We start from the raw sequence: 18,943 nt of genomic DNA, 5'->3' as shown, positions 1-18,943 counted from the left end.
GTGGACGGCCCACGTCTGCTGTGGGGCCCCGTAGTTTCACACACGGGGAGGGGTTCACTTATACGTAACAAGATGAACTCCCTTGTCTTAGTGCTTCTTTCTCTTGTCCCCGTTTTCTGGATGTTCTCTTTATTTACACTGTAACACATTTGATTCTGGTCTGATTTGAGCTAGAAGGATCTGTTGACTCTGACTTGAGATAAGATGCACTAACCCTTAAGGATAGGTTCCTTTTCCCGCAAGGAATTCTGTTAGAATTCACTAAGAAACATAAGTTTTTGTTGACACTTGTATGGTGTAGCTTCTTCATGGAAGCTTTTGTTTTATAATTAAATATTAAATTTTGAGAAATGAAGGTTTGCTGCCCAAGTGTAGGAGTTCTGTCTCGTGTTGATCATTCAGGGCATCTTCACTTTTGCTTTCCATGTTGGTCCCCTTTCAGCTACCCAGGATGGGTTTACAGGGGAAGAGGAGCCTTGGGACTTGGGGAGTATAGATACAATTTGAAAAAACATTTCAGAGTGATCATTGTTTTCATTGCTTTTCAGTCATTTCAAAATTTCAAATGACATTAAAAGCCAACATGATTTTTTCACTTCATCAGTGGAGGAAGTTGGATGTTTAAAGCAGTGAGCACTATAAGGGGCTATTACTGTGTAATGTCCAAGAATCCAGAATCAAGTAAGTGATCCAGAAAGGAGGGGCAGCCTTGGAGCACACAGGTCAGGTGATGAAAGGTCCTCCTCCTCTCCTGAGACGCTCCTTGTCTGTCTTGTCTGATGATAAAATAGCCACTCTGCCTTTCTTGTGCTGTCATGTTTTATGTCTTTTTTTCTCAGTCCTTTTCTTTTCAACCCATGGGTTGAAATCTGGACTTTAAAAATACATTTCCGATAGACTATAGTTGAGTAACACCTGTAGTTGTTACCTTGTTACTAGTTTGTGATTCTCTACCTTTTGACTTATAATGTTTAGTCAGTTTATAAGTAATGTAATTATTGATCTGATTGCATATTTCTCTTCATCTCTTTTTTTCTCTGTTGCTCCTTTTGTGAGTTTCTTTGGGGTTATTAACTGAGTATTTTTTAGCATTCTATTTTAGTTCCCAGTTGGCTTTTTGGCCATCCTTTCTTGCATGTCTCACATTGGAATTGGAAGTATCAGTCGTGCCGTTATGTCTGACTATTTGCGACCCCGTAGACTGTAGCCCACTAAGTTCCTGTGTCCCTGGAATTCTTCAGGCAAGAATATGGGAGTGGGTAGCCATTCCTTTCTCCAGGGGATCTTCCTGACCTAGGGATCGAACCCAGGTTTCCTGCATTGAAGGCACTCTTTACTGTCTGAGCCAGGGCTCCTAAGGATTGTAATTTGCATCTTTAATCCAACATTATCTATTTAAAATTAATGTAGTGCTTTGCATAAGCTATACACAGTCCTTGTAGCAGTATAACTTTGTTCACGCTCTGCGTTGTCTTTTTTATCTGAGGATGTTATTGACTGTACCATCATTTATGCTGTAGGATTTTTCTTTTTTAGTGGTGAAAGCTTTATTGATTATTTGTGTGTTTCTCCTACTCATCACCTGTGGCAGGCATTTGCAGGATGGCTAGGTAAAGACTTAAGTATGCAGTCTGTAGCCACAGTAATTAGATCCTTGCTGCCTCCATAAAGAGGAGATGCAGAGCCACTTAGTCCAGTCAGGAGTTGATGAGGAAGCCCTGACCCTGGAGAGGATGTTCATGCAGGGGGCGTCCAGCAGTGCGGACAGGAGGCTGCAGCGCTGGGGAGTGTACATCTGCCCAGCCACGATGTGAAGATAGACAGAAACACAAGTGGAGGCAGAATATGGTTTGTTACCCTCTAGGCGTTTCTCAAATTTAGCTGTTCAACAATCTGTGTTTAAGCCTGTTGGGGGTATTTATTAAAAATGATCGCTCCTGGGCCTCACTCCACACCTGCACAATCAGGGTCTGAATATGAGATGTGGAGGGTCTGCCTTTTAGGGTGAGCGCTCCAGGCTTGTCCTAAACACAGCCATGCGTGACCCACTCTCACTGTTTTGGCACTCTTCCCGTCAGCCCCTGCCTTTATAGGGACCAGAACCCACATTGTTCATGTTTATCTTTAAGATTGACAAGTGTGCAACTGATGAAACAATTTGGTCATAGTCATAGAATTCTAGAGCCTGCATAAAGGCACCTTCCAGGTCATGACAGCCAACGATCCTAGAGAAGGAAACAGGCCAAATGATAGTGTCTGGGTGGTTTGACAACTGATTCATAGCACAGGAGGTACTTTGCTGTAACTCGTAGATCAGAATAACCTGGTAAAATCTTTCTGTATGTAAGAAATTCTTTTCATGTTTGGTATTATTTTTAGTCCAGCTTGACAATCTCTGCCCTATAATTGGGGGTATTTAGAGTGTGTGCACTCACTGTGATTACTGATATGGTTCGATTTTCCTCTCATATTGCTATTTGCTGTTTGTCCCATGTATTTTTTTCTTCCTTTCATCCTCTTTTTCTGCCTTCTTTTGGTCTGAGTATTTTCTATGATTCCATTTAATGGCCTTTATTGGCTTACTTACTGTATGTTTCAGGTGGGTATTTTTGGTGTTAATAGCTGCCACAAAGTTTATAATTAGTGTGATCCTGTGACTCATTACCATCAGTCTTCATGTATATGTATACAATATATCTCACTCTTTTCCTGCCTTTGTGCTGTTGTAATCTTACGTTTTGGACTTCCCAGGTGGCTCAGTGGTAAAGAATCTGCCTGCCAGTGCTGCAGATGCAGGAGACATGGATTCAGCCCCTGGGTCGGGACAATCCCCTGGAGGAGGAAATGGCAACCCACTCCAGTATTCTTGCCTGGAAAATTCTGTGGACAGAGGAACCTGGTGGGCTACAGTCCATGGGGTCACAAAAGAGTTGGACACAACCTAGCAACTGAGTACGCACAGTCATATTTTACTTCTACTCATATTATAAACTTCACAGTGTATTTTTTCTCTATTTTATAGTGCATAGTTTTGCCTTAAACAATTATCTTTAAAAAGTGTTGTTGTTGTTTTTTTCCCCCAATAAGAAGAGGCATTTGTGTTTGCCCACATATTTACCGTTTCTGATCGTCTTCATTCCTTTGTGTAGGTTCAGATTTCCATCTGGTGTAATTTTCTTTTTGCTTGAAGGACTTCGAGTATTTCTTGAAAGTTTGCTGCTAGTGATGCCTGTCAGCTTTTGTATGTCAGAAAAAGTTTATTTCACCTTTATCTTCAAGAGACATGAATTTCAAAGATATCTGAATGATTTCTGCTTACTCGGTCTAGAGGTGTGGGCTGGCTTCTTCTCTTTCAATCTCTTAAAGACGCTGCTCTGCTGTCTCTGGCTTATGTTCTTCCTGATGAGAAGGCTGCTGTAATTCTCGTCTTTTTTCTATGTAGTGTGAGTTCCCTGACTGCCTGGCAGAATTAACTCTGTCGGGGTCTGACACTTCACTTACTTACATGTCGTCAGTGTCCTGGTTGAACGTGTGGGTTCTCAGGTCTGGGGATCACTCTTTTCTGGTCACTCTGTTCGTTGGTCACATGCCTGAGCATCTGCGGCCTCTGACCCCGTGCGTCTCGGGGCAGGTAGCACGCACCCAGCAAAGGAGGAGAGGAAGCCCCTCGTCATCCGTGGCCTCCGACCCGGCTTCTCCTGTGGCTCGCTGTCCTCTAGACGCAGCGAAGGGCGGGCTGACCTGTGCTGCCTGGGAGGCCCGGGCGCCTCTCCGTGCGCAGTGTATGAGGAGTGTTCTCATGTCTCTGATAGTTGGTGTGGATGACTGCAGCTCAGAGTCTGATGTGATTGTTGTACCTTCAGCCCTGGACTTTGTCTCACAAGATGACATGCTGACGCCGCTGGGGAGACTGGACAAGTATGCTGCGAGTGAGAACGTATTTAACAGGTATGTGCATGTGCTGTCCACTGGGGGAGGCGGGAGGGTGTCTTTTATTGCACGAATTTCAGTTAACAGAAGTACCCAGTTTAAAGCAGGTGCCCGCGACAGTGAGAGTCACCCAGCTTCACTGCTGGTCACAGCTGTGGCCGCCTTTACACTCGTTACTCCTCCGTCCTGTAAGAGAATGCACTCTTTCTTGGCTTTTTGGCAAAAAGCAACCAAAAAACCCCACTACTTTTTTGCTATTGAGCATCGTTTTGAGTCATGGGAAGTGGCTACTGAGGAATCTGCTAGTGCTCCAGCAGGGGGCGGTGTGTCCCTGCCGGGGACCAGGTGACTGGCCGTCAGGGGCGCGGGACGCGGGACACGGCAGGGACCAGTGCTCACTCTCCCCATTTGCACTGTTTCTCCACCTGCAGCCCCCAGACCACCTGGATCAGACTTCGCTGGGAAATGGAAAAATCTTTCTAGCATCTTCCGAGTATAGATGTATGAAACTCGTTTAATCAAATATGTAAAGATAACGTTTTATATAATGAAAAGTAATTATATTTTTCCCCTATTTATGATAATTGAAGGTATTAATAGCTACTTAAGACAAATTTTCAGTGACCTTAGAAATTTGTCAGATAATGGTGAAACATTCTGGTAAATGGTCACTCTCATCTTAACTAAAATAAAATCCATACCAGCATTTGTCACTTAGAAAATTGTCACTTATAAAATGTGTTAAGAAAAACTTTTAAAATCCATATGGATTCTGACTTTTAAAGTTCTGAATACTAACTGTTGGATGCCGCTGACCATGGTATAATCTTCTGTGCAGACAGATGGTGGCCCGGAGTCTGCTGGACACGCTGAGGGAAGTGTGCGATGATGAGAGAGAGTGCATTGCTGTTCTGGAAAGAATCAGCAGATTAGCTGATGATTCAGGTGTGTGTTTATGCAGAGGAAGGTTTCTTTTATCAAATTTAAGTTTTTAAAAACTAATGAAAAACTTAAGTGTAACATGAGGTTTCTTGGAAGTATTTCCTAAGTAATTTATCTAACCCATGAGTAAAAAAATAAAAAACCTGTTACAAAGATCCAGACATTTTATATACCAGGCCCATTTAGTTTGACTTTGGAAATTTTTCAGAAGAAGAATCTAAGAACATTGTTTTGCATCATGTACATTCATAATAACTATTACTGTAATAAAAACTTTAAACTTTTTTGAATAAAAAGGGATGGAGTGAGCTGTAAAACTTTTTTGACAAAAAATGCATTCTTACTTAAAAAATGTTAATCACATGTAAAACTAAAGCTGTTTGTCTCTAAAGTGCAGATAGGAGGAGAGTCTGCTTAAGAAAGAGGTAAACTTGTTTTGAGACTTAGAATAAAATTTATTACGTTTTTAAAAAAATACTTTTCATTGAGGCAAAACATACATAAAATTTACCATTTTAACCTAATATTGCTTTGAGCATATTTCTATATTTGATTTTAGAAACAATTTAGAAATAAAATTTTTTCTTAAATCCATGATCTCTTTATTGAAATGTGTTATTTTTCCATTTCTGTCAAACTTTCTGGCATGTCAGCATTCTCATCCTTTAATTTTAAATGAGATCATTTTTTGGTGAGCGTCTCTTTTTTTGGGAATATGTTTACTATTCACATCAGCCTTAGATTTATTTTCATGTAGAAAAAAAAAGTAAGCTCACTAATATTGTTACTATTTCATACGATGTTCTGTGTAATTGCTCATGTATATGCTTGTTCCAAAGTGGTTTTAGGAGAGTGTCATCAATTATTATTTTTACTTGTTTATTTTTGATTTGGCAAAGATAAACAACTTAAAATTTTGGCACTATTGCATTCCATTGTATTTATTCCTTTCTTAGTAGAGACCTAGATATTTTTTAAGGCAGAATTTGTATTTCTTCTGCCTGTTTACCAACTGCACTGCTATTTTTTAACACGTGAAAGTGAAAATGTTAGTTGCTCAGTCATATCCGACCCTTTGCAACCCCAAGGACTGGAGCCCACCAGGCTCCTCTGTTTGTGGGATTTCACAGGCAAGAATACTGGAGTGGATAGCCATTCCCTTCTCCTGTATGTGTTCTAAAATGTATCTCAAATTGTTGAGTTCCTGATAAATATCTCTGTTGACATTTATACTTTGGATACGTGTAAACAGTACATACTCTATGCCAGGTTCTAGATTGAATGTTAGAGCCATTACCAAGATGAATAAGAATTCCTGTCATCAAATTAACAGTTGAGTGAATACAGCCGACATACTAACAATAACTCATAACAGGGAGGACCTGGGGCTGGCTTCAGGCAGCTGGTGGCGTCTGAGCTGGGTTTGATGACACAGAGGGAGAGGAAAGGAGAGGTGCAGGGGTCTGGGGAGCTTAGGACACTGGCCCATTTGGTCAACAGTGGGTTTTAGTCCTGCAGTTTAGAAAAACTAGGCTTAAGTGAGGGGCCTGAGGGCTAGATTGTGAAGATTTATACTGTGCTGGGCCTGAGAGTTCACACCGCTTGTGATTTGAAACAGTAATGCAAAGAGTGTTGACTTGAGAAGCTGGGTTGGCAAGAAGGCCTGCTGGGCAGCTCCTCTGACTGTTAGGAGTCGTCTGGGAGCAGTGTCAGGGCCGGAGGGTTGTCAGAGCCATGTGATCGCAGCCTCCTTGAGTTTGAGGGGTCTAGTCTCCCTTTCAGATGTCAGGAAGTTTTGGTCTTACTATTTGTAATGTTACGTTTCCTCCACCTCAGACTCCTGTTTTTTTTTAAGTTTTCTTTTGTCTAAGTAGATGTTTTGTTGTTGTTGTTGTTCAGTTGCTCGGTCGTGTCTGGCTCTTTGTGACCCCATGGACTGCAGCATGCCGGGCCTCCCTGTCCATCACCATCTCCCAGAGTTTGCTCAAACTCATGTCTGTTGAGTTGGTGACGCCATCCAACCATCTCATCCTCTGTCGTCCCCTTCTCCTGCCCTCAATCTTTCCCAGCATCAGGGTCTTTTCTAATGACTCAGTTCTTCGCATCAGTTGGCCAAAGTATTGAAGCTTCAGCATCAGTCCTTCCAATGAATATTCAGGACTGACTTCCTTTAGGATGGACTGGTTGGATCTCCTTGCAGTCCAAGGGACTCTCAAGAGTCTTCTCCAACACCACAGTTCAGAAGCATCAATTCTTGGGCGCACAGCTTTCCTTATAGTCCAATTCTCACATCCATACATGACCACTGGAAAAACCATAGCCTTGACTCTATGAACCTTTGTCATTAAAATGTTTTATACATTTTATACATGGTTCAAAATACAGAACTCCTGTTAGATACATCTGTTGTCTATAATGAAGTCTCTGTAAAGTGAATTTAGCTGGTCTACTTTGGGGGGTTTATTTGCCTTGAAGGGCTTCCCACCTCAAGATTCAACTGTTTTTTTTGACCTTGCCCTACAGCTTACAGGATCTTAGTTCCCCAATCAGGGATTGAACCCATGCCCCCCCTGCAGTGGAACCGTGTAGCCCTAACTACTGGACAACCAGGAAAATCCCTTAAAATGTTATCCTTTAGTGCTTTTGATCTTTTAAAAAAAATTTGGATCTCTGATTCACCTAGAATTTATGTATAGAGAGCAGTGTAGGAATCTCACCTTTTTTCCTCATATAACCAGCTTGCTTTCTTACCATTACTCAGGGGACAGTTGGTCCTTTTGAAATGCTGTCGCATTTAAATTTGCCATATGCACTTCGGTCTTTTCAGATTTTTTGTTGTTGTTGTTATTTTCAATCTGTCGGTCTCCTTTAGCATTTGCTGACCCTCTGTCGTCATAGTTAAGTCTGACTATAAATCCTGCACTCATTAGCTGCATTCAGGTTAGGAGCTAGGCCTTATAGCCTGTCCCAAGAGCAGTTTGTGGGTGATGCCGTGTACAATTGACCTGAATTCAGGTGGACACGTCCAGTCCTCACAGGGAGTGACCACAGGCTCCAGGCAGGCTCTGAAGACAGAAGCCGGGAGGGGATGACCTTGCCGTGACTGTGACGGGCATCGTGGAGCGGAGTACGTTCCCTGAGCACTCAGGATGCCGGGAGGAGCGTCGGGGGCTCTCCTGACTGCCCACCTGGCGAGAACCCCGTGCAGGGAAGAAGCATCCACTCACCTTCCTGTTGTTTTCACAGAGCCGACCGTGAGGGCAGAGCTGATGGAGCAGGTGCCTCACATTGCCTTGTTCTGCCAAGAAAACCGGCCAGCAATCCCATATGCCTTTTCAAAGTATTTGCTGCCCATTGTGGTTCGATATCTCGCAGATCAGAATAACCAGGTAGGAGGACCCTGTCCACATTCCTGCAGAAATGTGTGCCGTCTGGTGGTCTCCTTAGAATGTTCCTTCCACTTAGACCTGGTCATTCCGTTTCTCAGAATGACAAAATGACATCTTAAAGAAGATGGGGCAGGGTCTAGGAGATCGCCTTAGTGCCGCAACAGACAGCGCCAACGGCTGCTGCTCCCCTGCCAGCCTTCCAGGCGGCCCCCAGAAGTTTGTCACTGGGAGACCTCTTTGCCAGGAGTGGCTTTTCTATTCCCCTTGACCTGTTATGACACAGTCTGCCGAGTTCTGTCTTTGCAGAGCAGCCACCAGTTTTTGTCTGCAAGGCTGTGCCGGTTGGGAACCTTTGGTTGGATGAGGAGTCTGCAGATTTGTGAACTTCATGCCTTAGGGTTTCGTGTACTGTGCACGGGCCTTGTTTACGTGTTTGTTTTTTCCCAGGTAAGAAAAACGAGCCAGGCAGCTTTGCTGGCCCTGCTGGAGCAGGAGCTGATTGAGCGCTTCGATGTGGAGACCAAGGTGTGCCCCGTCCTCGTGGAGCTGACAGCCCCCGACAGCAACGACGACGTGAAGACGGAGGCCGTGGCCGTAAGCGGAGCTCACTTTTTCAGTTCAGGGGGATGAGCTGGTGTGTGATCGTAGGAGGTGACTTAGACACGACGCCACGTTACATGGGGTAGGGTGGGTACGTGCTGGGTATCAGAGTAGCCGCAGGTCATGAAATGTGAAACATAATGCTGGGCTTGGAGCAGACACAGGCTTCCAAGGGCAGAGGTGTCTTTCCTGGGGGGGCTTGTGCCATGTGGAGCTCCTGGGATGACGGTCCTTGCTGGGCTCGGAGAGGCCAGGATGCATGGCAAGAAAATATTGAATCAGCTGTGAATTCATCTCATCAAGAGGAAAAAGTAAGATGGCAAAGATAGCTAGGATCCTTTTAAAAAACCTGCATTGAATGAAGACGCATTTGAGCTCCTTGAGTGCTGTTGCACGCTTTTCTAGGCACTGTGAGAGCGCAGTAAGAAAAAAGGGATGCTGCCTGTCGCTCCCGTCCTTGACGGCATGGTCTTTGCAGGGAGGAATGTGTGATATAAGTTATGATTACTAGAAAAATACACAGATTAAGTCATCTTGCACATAATAAAGTCATATATGGTGAGTTTTCTGGTTTTGGGACATGGTTAGCAAATAGTTTGATTACTTGAGAGCCATTGCAAGTTGGGCTTGAATTACATGTATGTTATCATTCACATCTGTGGTTCCTCAGTTCAGAAAATAAGAATTCTTATAATAGAAAAGTGATCAATCCATCTGGAAATTAAATTATTCAGGTAGTGAGGATTTGCTATTTAAACCTAATACAATGGCATTTGTGTTGATAGGAAAAAAAAATTACTCTAGAAATAATTTAATAGTGCTTCTGGATCTTTTGTAGGATGAATTATATTTTCTCTCTAGTGCCTTTCATTGGAAGTTCCATTATTTTATTTTTAGATACTTCAGTCAGTTCAGTCACTCAGTTGTGTCTGACTCTTTGCGACCCCATGAATTGCAGCACGCCAGGCCTCCCTGTCCATCACCAACTCTTGGAGTTTACTCAGACTCATGTCCATCGAGTCGGTGATGCCATCCAGCCATCTCATCCTCTTGTCGTCCCCTTCTCCTCCTGCCGTCAATCCCTCCCAGCATCAGGGTCTTTTCCAATGAGTCAACTCTTCGCATGAGGTGGCCAAAGTATTGGAGTTTCTGCCTCAGCATCAGTCCTTCCAATGAACACCCAGGACTGATCTCCTTTAGGATGGACTGGTTGGATCTCCTTGCAGTCCAAGTGACTCTCAAGAGTCTTCTCCAACACCACAGTTCAAAAGCATCAATTTTTTGGCGCTCAGCTTTCTTCACAGTCCAACTCTCATAGCCTTGAAGTGAAGTCTCTCAGTCGTGTCCGATTCTTTGCGACCCCGTGGATTGCAGCCTACCAGGCTTCTCCATCCATGGGATTCTCCAGGCAAGAATACTGGAGTGGGTTGCCATTTCCTCGGTACCAGTTAATAATAAATTTAGATAGTTTTCAGTAATTACATTTTTATTGAAGTGAAGTTCACATAATATAAAATCAATCATGTTAAAATTCACAATTGAGAAGCATTTAGTACATTCATAGTGTTGTATCACCTCTGTCAAGTTCCAAATCATAAATTTTTTTTTTTAATTTCACAAACTTCTCAAGAAAAAGGGAATCAATTTTGGCGTAATTGTTCGTTTATATTGAGCAGAGTTTAACTTGCTGTGTTACAATTTTTGATGTGATTTAGGAATAGTAAAACATTGTAATTATAACAAAAGGCTAGTGCTAGTGAGAAACGTGTGATTCTATTACAAATGGTTTGTGTTTATTCTGTTATGTTTTGCATTCCCTGTCTTCCCAGTAGTTCTGTTTTGGGAATAATTCATCCTAAGAATTTAATTATGCCAGATCGGTGATGCTATGTATCTTTGGATCGTTAGCTTGGGCTTGGAGGTGCCTGGAAACAGTCTGGAGTCAAGAAACCTCACTGCTTTAGGGGATGGGGAGTGTCAGTGTCCCCCCCACCCCCTGCCACTCTGAGGGTCGTGGGTCTGATAGGGATGGGCCGACCTCACAGTCTGTGGGCACAGAGATCTCGCCATTTGTTTAAGCCTTTCCCTCATCTCCTCAGTGTTTGGTAGTTTTCAATATATCATGTATGTATTGTGTTAAATTTCATGTTTGTTTTTCATTATTGTGAATATTTGTATACATTTTCAGTTGTTCATTGCTAATTTATAGAAATACATTTTTTTTTTCATTCTGTCCTATGTCCTGCAAACGTCCTAAGCTCACTTGTTTGTTGCAGTGGCTTCTTGGTACCGGTTCCTTGTGATGTGGTCTGTACACGGTCATGCACATATGGTAGAGTCCCCTTTCTTTCCAGTCAGTTGCCTCTCCTCCTAGTATTTGCCTGGGCTGGGGGTGGACGTAATATATAATGATGACAGACCATCAGATTTCCTTATATTTCTAACTCTGGGGGGAAGGTATTCAAATGCGTTGAGCTGGTTTTCAAATAGTCTGTCCTCACTTTGCCTGGAATGGTGTTATCCAAATCCTGTGCATCTCAGACCTCTGTCTGTGCCTTCCTGGAGCCCTGGCTTTGCAGAGTAATAAGCACGTGGTCTTCCCGTTTGCGAGTTTCAGAGACAGTGGTACTTTGCACGGTGAGGACTGGCCGTGTACAGTCTTTCTTAGCAGTGCAGGTGCACGGCATCCAGACCCTTCTTGTGGATAGTCTTTCCTTTGAGCAGTCACCATTTATTCTCTTATCAGGGAAATGTAGGAGTTTTTTTCTTTGTTTATTTTTATTAGGCAAAATGATTAATACGGTTGAAACTGTAGGTAAAAATGCAATTTTTAGGATTTTCTCTGGGTTTATTGTACCTTTAATAATCAGTGGGTTGATTCTGTTGGTGGTAGTTAATATGGACTGTTGGTACCGCTGTATGGTAACTACTACTGTTGGTAGTAATTAATATGTTTTTCTGTCTTCAACTTGGACAAATAAGATGAATTTTTTGTGATGTGTAAGGATGTCATGTTATATTTTATACTTCCTTAAGTTACATGCTTTTAATAAATTGGCAGAAGTCCTAGTTTGAAGGTGCATTCGGTATGTGTGTGTTCTCATTTATTTTAGATAATGTGCAAGATGGCCCCCATGGTTGGCAAGGACATCACGGAACGTTTGATCCTCCCTCGGTTTTGTGAGATGTGCTGTGACTGCAGAATGTTTCATGTCCGAAAGGTATTGTAGTGGTGGTGTTTAAGATGCATGGTTCTTCTCGTGGTTACTGTATTGATCTGTGGAATTTAAAAGATTTTTTTTTAAGACCACTATAATATTTTGAAATGTCAGTGATGCTTTCATTGTCAGGTCTGTGCCGCCAATTTTGGAGATATTTGCAGCGTCGTCGGCCAGCAAGCTACTGAGGAGATGTTGGTAAGGCCTGCAGACAGGAACCGAGGGGAAAGCAGTGCGTCACAGAGCAGCACCTGAAGTTTGAAATACACAACAGTGGCCCCCGAATTATATTAATATAGTTCTAGAAAGATAGTGTGACTTAGACAGTTAAAGTTTCTGTAATCTGGGTGTTTGTATTGTGTTGTGTTTAAGGACGGTTTGTTTAAAATGCAGATGTGTTAAGAACCATCAATCCCTTTTTAACTCCCATTTCTATAAAATCAGTTCTTATTTATTCATATGAATCTTTCATTTTAGCAACCCTAGAGTATTTTAGTGACCAGTTAGATTTATAGCAGGTGATTTTTAAATGGTTAGTTCATGGGATGTAAGGGCTTAATGTACAAGTTAATGTGCTCAAAGAGTTTTGGAAACCACCTATTATGCAGAGTCATTAAAATTAAGTACAAACTCTTGAGCTGTACTTGTCAGGAGTGTCTTTGCTTTTCCACAGTCAGTAGTGGAAAGAATTGGGTGTGATTTATTTAAGCTGTTGCTCCTGCTACTGCTAAGTCGCTTCAGTCGTGTCCGACTCTGTGCAACCCCATAGACGGCAGCCCACCAGGCTCTGCCGTCCCTGGGATTCTCCAGGCAAGAACACTGGAGTGGGTTACCATTTCCTTCTTTGATGCATGAAAGTGAAAAGTGAAAGTAAAGTCGCTCAGTCGTGTCTGACTCTTAGCGACCCCATGGACTGCAGCCCACCAGGCTCCTCTGCCCATGGGATTTTCCAGGCAAGAGTACTGGAGTGGGGTGCCATTGCCTTCTCCATTATTTAAAGATACTAATTGCTGATATTAAATGGGTCTTCTAAATTTTGTTAAGCTAATGTTTTAAATGCCGGGAAAGAGAAATGAAGTAAAAGTAACAACTGAAACCCGCGTGTGTCTGTCTAACGATCGGGGCCTCTCTCGCCCAGCTGCCCAGGTTTTTCCAGCTCTGCTCGGACAATGTGTGGGGCGTCCGCAAGGCCTGCGCGGAGTGCTTCATGGCTGTTTCATGTGCCACGTGTCAAGAGATTCGACGGACTAAACTGTCAGCACTCTTTATTAATTTGATCAGTGATCCTTCACGTTGGGTAGGGCTTTGTTTAATTATCATTTTTGTAAAACAGTGCATTTTACAGAAAATATGATTTTAATCCCATAATTAAATAATTTCTCATTTAAGGTATGTTACTGCTGATACTTCTGGGAGTAGACAATGGACTATTATATTAACTTTTTTTCTTTAAACAGGACAAAACTTCTATTCCATGCAAATATTTTGTAAGGTCTTATATTCACATCCTCACGGTTTGGATATTCAAGCCAAGATTAAAAAGCTTAAAAGTAAAAAGGAGAAAATGATTGAGGGAGAATTGTATCTCCTAGCTGAGGACGGACTCAGGGTCTACTCTTGTCCTTTCTTCCCTCCATAGGTTCGGCAAGCAGCTTTCCAGTCTCTGGGACCTTTCATATCTACATTTGCTAATCCATCTAGCTCGGGCCAGTATTTTAAAGAAGAAAACAAAAGCTCAGAAGATATATCAGTAGAAGACAAAAATAGGTAAGATCTTTAAAAACTTTTCTTTCAAGTTTTACTGCTTGTGAGCAATTTTTTCATTTTCACTACTTTTATTATGTTCTTTTTGGAGAGTTTATTATTTCTCTTGATTATAAAAATTGGTAAATATTTTTTATAGAATCTTATTTTAAACACATTTGTTAAACATCTCTTTGGTTAATTGTGTATTGAAATGAAAAGATGAAGATGCATGTAACACAACTAGCTTGGTGCTAGGCACATAGAAAGCTGTCGTGATAGATTCGATAGTTTTTGAGTAAGTTTATTTAATAATTAATTTACCTAGTAAACCATCTGTTAACACAAAGAATATACAAAGTAATGGTTATACAATTTAAAGGGCTTGGTTTTTCAAGGAGTAAAACCTAACTTAGGAGTATGTGTTACTCTAAAGTCAGTTTCTTACCACTATTTTCCTCTTTAGTCAACTAATTTTCTTTTGGATCTTCGATTCTCTGTCTGCAGAATAATGATTATGTCAGTAGTCATAATAATAATTATTTGTCAATTGAGGGGGAAATATATTAATGATTAGCCCCAAGTTGGTGTACTTATTGGGGCTTCCCTTATAGCTCAGTCCGTAAAGAATCTGCCTGCAATGCAGGAGACCTGGGTTCGATTCCTCGGTCAGGAAGATTCTCTGGAGAAGGAAATGGCAACCCACTCCAGTATTCTCGCCTGGAGAATCCCATAGACAGGAGTCTGGTAGGTTACAATCCATGGGATCACAAGAGTTGGACATGACTTAGCAACTGAACCACCCACCACCAGTGTACTTATTAACTGGAATATCAACTTTTAAGAGCATTTAATAAGACAAAAAACTAAGATCATGGCATCTGGTCTCATCACTTCATGGCAAATAAAAGGGAAAAAAGTGGAAACAGTGGCAGATTTTATTTTATTGGGCTCCAAAATCACTGCAAACAGTGACTGCAGCCATGAAATTTAAAGACGCTTGCTCCTTGGAAGAAAAGTTATGATAAACCTAGACAGCATATTAAAAAGCAGAGACCACCATTTTGCTGACAAAGGTCCATATAATCAGAGCTGTGGTTTTTCCAGTAGTCATGTATGGATGTGAGAGTTGAACCCTAAAGAAGGCTGAGCATCAAAGAACTGATGCTTTCAAGTTGTGGTGCTGAAGAAGACTCTTGAGAGTCCCTTGGACAGCAAGGAGATCAAACCAGTCAATATTAAAGGAAATCAACCCTGACTATTCATTGAAACAACTGATGCTGAAGCTGAAACTCCAGTACTTAGGCCACCTGATGCAAACAGCTGACTTATTGGAAAAGACCCTGATGCTGGGAAAGACTGAAGGCCGGAGAAAAAGGGGACAACACAGGATGAGATGGTTGGATGGCATCACCAACTCAATGAACATGAGTTTGAACAAACTCCAGGAGTTGGTGAAGGACAGGGAAGAGCCTGGCGTGCTGCAGTCCATGGGGTTGAAAAGAGTCAGACATGACTTAGAGATTGAATGACAACAATAAGGCAACCAAATTTTAAAGCTTAAAGAGGACACCTCTCCTTTTTACTTTAAATTTTTTTTTTTTTGCATTTAATTTTAAATTGAGTTTTAGTTTTTACGATTTACTTTAGTATATCCTTGGGGGAAAACAGCCCAGACCTAACTTAGTGCACGGGAAACACACACAGACTCTGACAGGTGTGCCCCTGGGCTGAGTTCGCTGGGCACCCGTCCCCCTTGTCACGATGCTAATGGACATTTTCTTCTGTAGGGCTTGGTTCTGTGCTATTGCCTCTGTTGATGTTGTGACTTGGCACTCCTTGCTTTCTTCTCTGCTGCCTTCTTTTACCTTTTTGCCCGTTCTCCTCCTGTCCTGCTGAATAGTCGAACAAACCCAAGGTACTGTTCTCTGTGAAGGAAGAAAAACCATCCTAAAGCTGTCTTCCTAGTGAGGAAAGTTGGTCACTTCTTTTGAAAACCATTGCTGCAGGACGTTTTTCAGTGATGATGGGCGGTGGGGGTTCTCTATGCTGTTAACATCAGCGACCTTTTGGCTAGTGGCACTAATTGTATAAAGACTGTTGCATAGCTTTTATTTATTTATGAATCTGGAAAGAGTCTAGGAAGTGATAATGTAAATTTACAGAGAATCGTATAGGACAGGGGTGAGTAGACTTCCCGTAAGATACCTGCAGTAAATACTTTAAGCCTCTGTCAGAACTACTCACTCTGCCTTTGCAGACAGTCCGTGGTGTGTGGGCTTAACTGTGTTCCAATAAAACTTTATTGACAAAAACATTGGTGTGGCCAAACATGGCTGGTGATTTTGCTGGACTGCCTCTATAGGATCTTGTTGGAAGAGCTGTTTAAAGACTGTTAGTTATCTTTTGGCTACAAACCTTAACTCCTCTTCCATTGTAATGAGGTCTGTCTTAGTGTCAGGTCAGTGCTTTTGTAGCATTGGACTTTAACTGTATTTTTACACTTTGTTGACTTGTATTAATGACGTTGGTAGGGGGAGGAGGCAGTTCCTGGCTGCAGAAAGAGTTCTGTTAGATATTGTAAAAGCCATCATGTAGTTCCATGTATTATTCATCTCAGAGCCATTACCTGGATGGCCCACTCTTAAATACCTGTTGAGCTGCCTTAAATCTAGTTTTGCTTTTTAAGGTTGGTTGATTGGTTGATTTTGCAAAACTTAATTGAGCACCTACTATGAACCAGTGACTGTAGCCAGATACACAGGATTTGGTTCTTGTTCTCAGGGTCCTCTCAGTTTCCTAGAATTCAGATTTCTCAAGCAGATGTCTTACAAAGCAAGTTTTTGGCAATATATTTCCACTGCTGTTTATTTCATTTGTATTGTTTTATCTGATCCTGGAGATATTTAATATCACTACTCTTTGGTTTCCCTGATAGCTCAGACGGTAAAGTGTCTGCCTACATTGTGGGAGACCCAGGTTCGATCTCTGGGTCCAGAAGATCCCCTGGAGAAGGAAATGGCAACCCACTCCAGTGTTCTTGCCTGGAAAATCCCATAGACTGAGGAGCCTGGTAGGCTACAGTCCATGGGGTCGCAAAGAGTCGGACACGACTGAGCGACTTCACTTTCACTTTCACTATTTGACGCATGTATTGATTATAAACCTCTGACTTTATAAAATGCCAGGTTTCTCTCTCACTCACCCTGGATCAGGCTGCTTTGAAGGTGTTGAGAAAGGTGCTTCCAGAGTGATTAAGTGTTGAGATTTGCACTGTTATCTGAAATGAACACCCCGTCTTCCATTTAGCTAAACCAGCTATTAATATCACATTGCTCTCTGCACATGCTGCCTTCTTTTGGGTCTCCTTCTTCCTGTCTGGGACACCATCCTGTTCTGGCCACACCTCATTTAACAGAGAGCTGTCTGGACGGATGACCTCAGTGTCTTGGAGGAAACCCAGAGTATTTGCATCCTGTGTGTCTTGAGCACTGGAGAGCAAGCGCCAATGTGGGCCTGTCTCCTCCTCCTGTTTGCACATGACATCCACAGACTGCGGGTCTCCTGCGCAGCAGCGTGGGTTTATCTTGTGTTGTCACACCATCACCGGGCCTGGCATGCTCTCGGCACGTGATAAATCTCAAATGAGTTAATATAAGAAAGTAATGGATTTTATCCCAGAAGCCTTAACTAACTGAATCATTTTTGCTAGTCTTTGTCAGTTTAGCGTAAAGCTAACTTTGTGTAAGTAAAATTGATTGTTATTGGTTTAAATCTGGAAGTATTTCACTGATAATGAGTCTCCATTAAGTGAGCACGTGGAGTCCGTGTCTGCTGTCACCCAGCACGCCCATGCACTTGAGGGACCAGCAGTTCCCCAGTCACTTTCCTAGGCCAGGGTCTTAGCTCACCTGGACCCTAAGGATGTTAACTGTCAGCCAGTGTAGATGCCGAGCGGACGTGGGTGCTGGTGAAGACGCGTTCCTGGCTGAACCTCTGGCACCTCCGCGGAGCTGGGCGCTCTGCTTGCTGTGCCAACCCCTCTCCTCCCTTCTCCGAACGACGTTTGCATGTATGGCAGTGTTTGCAAGACTGACTGTTAGAAAGGTCAGAATCCTGACCATCTTCAACAGCTTGATGGTGCACTGGTTATTACTCAGCTTCAGGAAAAAGCATGTTTAGAGAATTTATATTTTTGACAGTTTGAAGCAACTGGTATTCATACAGAATTTAATACTTTGCAGAATTTCATGTGAGGGAAGATGTTTTTTCTCTTTTGAAAACTGTAGCAGGAGTTTGAAGTCAGGACAGATTGGTAATTTTTCATTAGCAGATAGAGTGACTTGGCTGGTGACTCCTTGCTTTTCCTGCTGAGAATGTTAAATTTTAATGCTGAGATGAGGTAGTGATAAAGGAGCTTCAGGCCCTTGGAATCATTTTCCAAACTAATTGGCTTTGAATTGAGTTCTGTTTGTGAATTTTAAATGGAAATTTATTAAGTTTTTCAGATAACAGATAACTCCAGATAACTGAAACCTCTGAAGTTTCAGTCATTTGCTCCCCACCCCCACCAAGCAACATCCTGTTGCTTTGATTTTTAAAATTTAGTTTGCTAAATTTTATCAAATTGCTATCAAAAAAGCTGTAAAAATAGCACAGAGAATCCCATAAACCCTTCTAGATTTCTTCAAATGTTAAGATTTTACCAAAGTTGTTATTATTTTCTGAGTTCTTTGAGATAAGTTTTAGACATGATTTTTTGATGACATGATATCTTTCTTAAATATTTCACTGTGTATTTCCTCAAAACACACAGACATGAACACATAAGCACAGTCTCATTACCAAAATTGAAAACTTAAAATAGATACGATACTGTCATCTAGAGATTTCATTCAGATATTACCAATTATCCCAATCATTTTTTTTAAAACAAAAGAAAAAATATCTTTAATAAAGAAGATGGTTGGAAAAACGTCATGTAATTCACACGCACAGGGAGGATGTTCATTGCACATGGGAGCACTGGTTTGGAGGACTGATGGGGACCTCCAGGGTGCTGCGGGCACCGCAGCCAGCCCCTCGCTTGATGAGCAGGGCATGAACGTGGAGCCTGCAGCG

The 18,943-nt window shown here is 42.1% G+C and overlaps 1 protein-coding gene across 3 annotated transcripts in view; it reads left to right on the top strand.

The window, feature by feature from the left end:
* PPP4R1 (protein phosphatase 4 regulatory subunit 1) overlaps positions 1 to 18,943 on the top strand; it is a 49,251-nt gene that overhangs the window by 14,540 nt on the left and 15,768 nt on the right. For 2 of the 3 annotated variants that reach the window (XM_043444508.1, XM_043444507.1), the window contains exons 3-10: positions 3,813 to 3,948; positions 4,769 to 4,875; positions 8,119 to 8,261; positions 8,709 to 8,855; positions 11,975 to 12,082; positions 12,212 to 12,277; positions 13,218 to 13,376; positions 13,719 to 13,846. In XM_043444508.1, the coding sequence (XP_043300443.1) occupies positions 3,813 to 3,948; positions 4,769 to 4,875; positions 8,119 to 8,261; positions 8,709 to 8,855; positions 11,975 to 12,082; positions 12,212 to 12,277; positions 13,218 to 13,376; positions 13,719 to 13,846 (994 nt within the window). The remainder of the gene's footprint in view (positions 1 to 3,812; positions 3,949 to 4,768; positions 4,876 to 8,118; positions 8,262 to 8,708; positions 8,856 to 11,974; positions 12,083 to 12,211; positions 12,278 to 13,217; positions 13,377 to 13,718; positions 13,847 to 18,943) is intronic. The other variant, XM_043444509.1, reaches the window with a different exon arrangement.

The sequence above is a fragment of the Cervus canadensis genome, chromosome 23, assembly GCF_019320065.1.
Source record: "Cervus canadensis isolate Bull #8, Minnesota chromosome 23, ASM1932006v1, whole genome shotgun sequence".
In the NCBI taxonomy this organism is placed as follows: domain Eukaryota; kingdom Metazoa; phylum Chordata; class Mammalia; order Artiodactyla; family Cervidae; genus Cervus; species Cervus canadensis.
The sequence above is the reverse complement of the archived record's forward strand: the minus strand, read 5'-3'. Positions and strand labels throughout refer to the sequence as shown.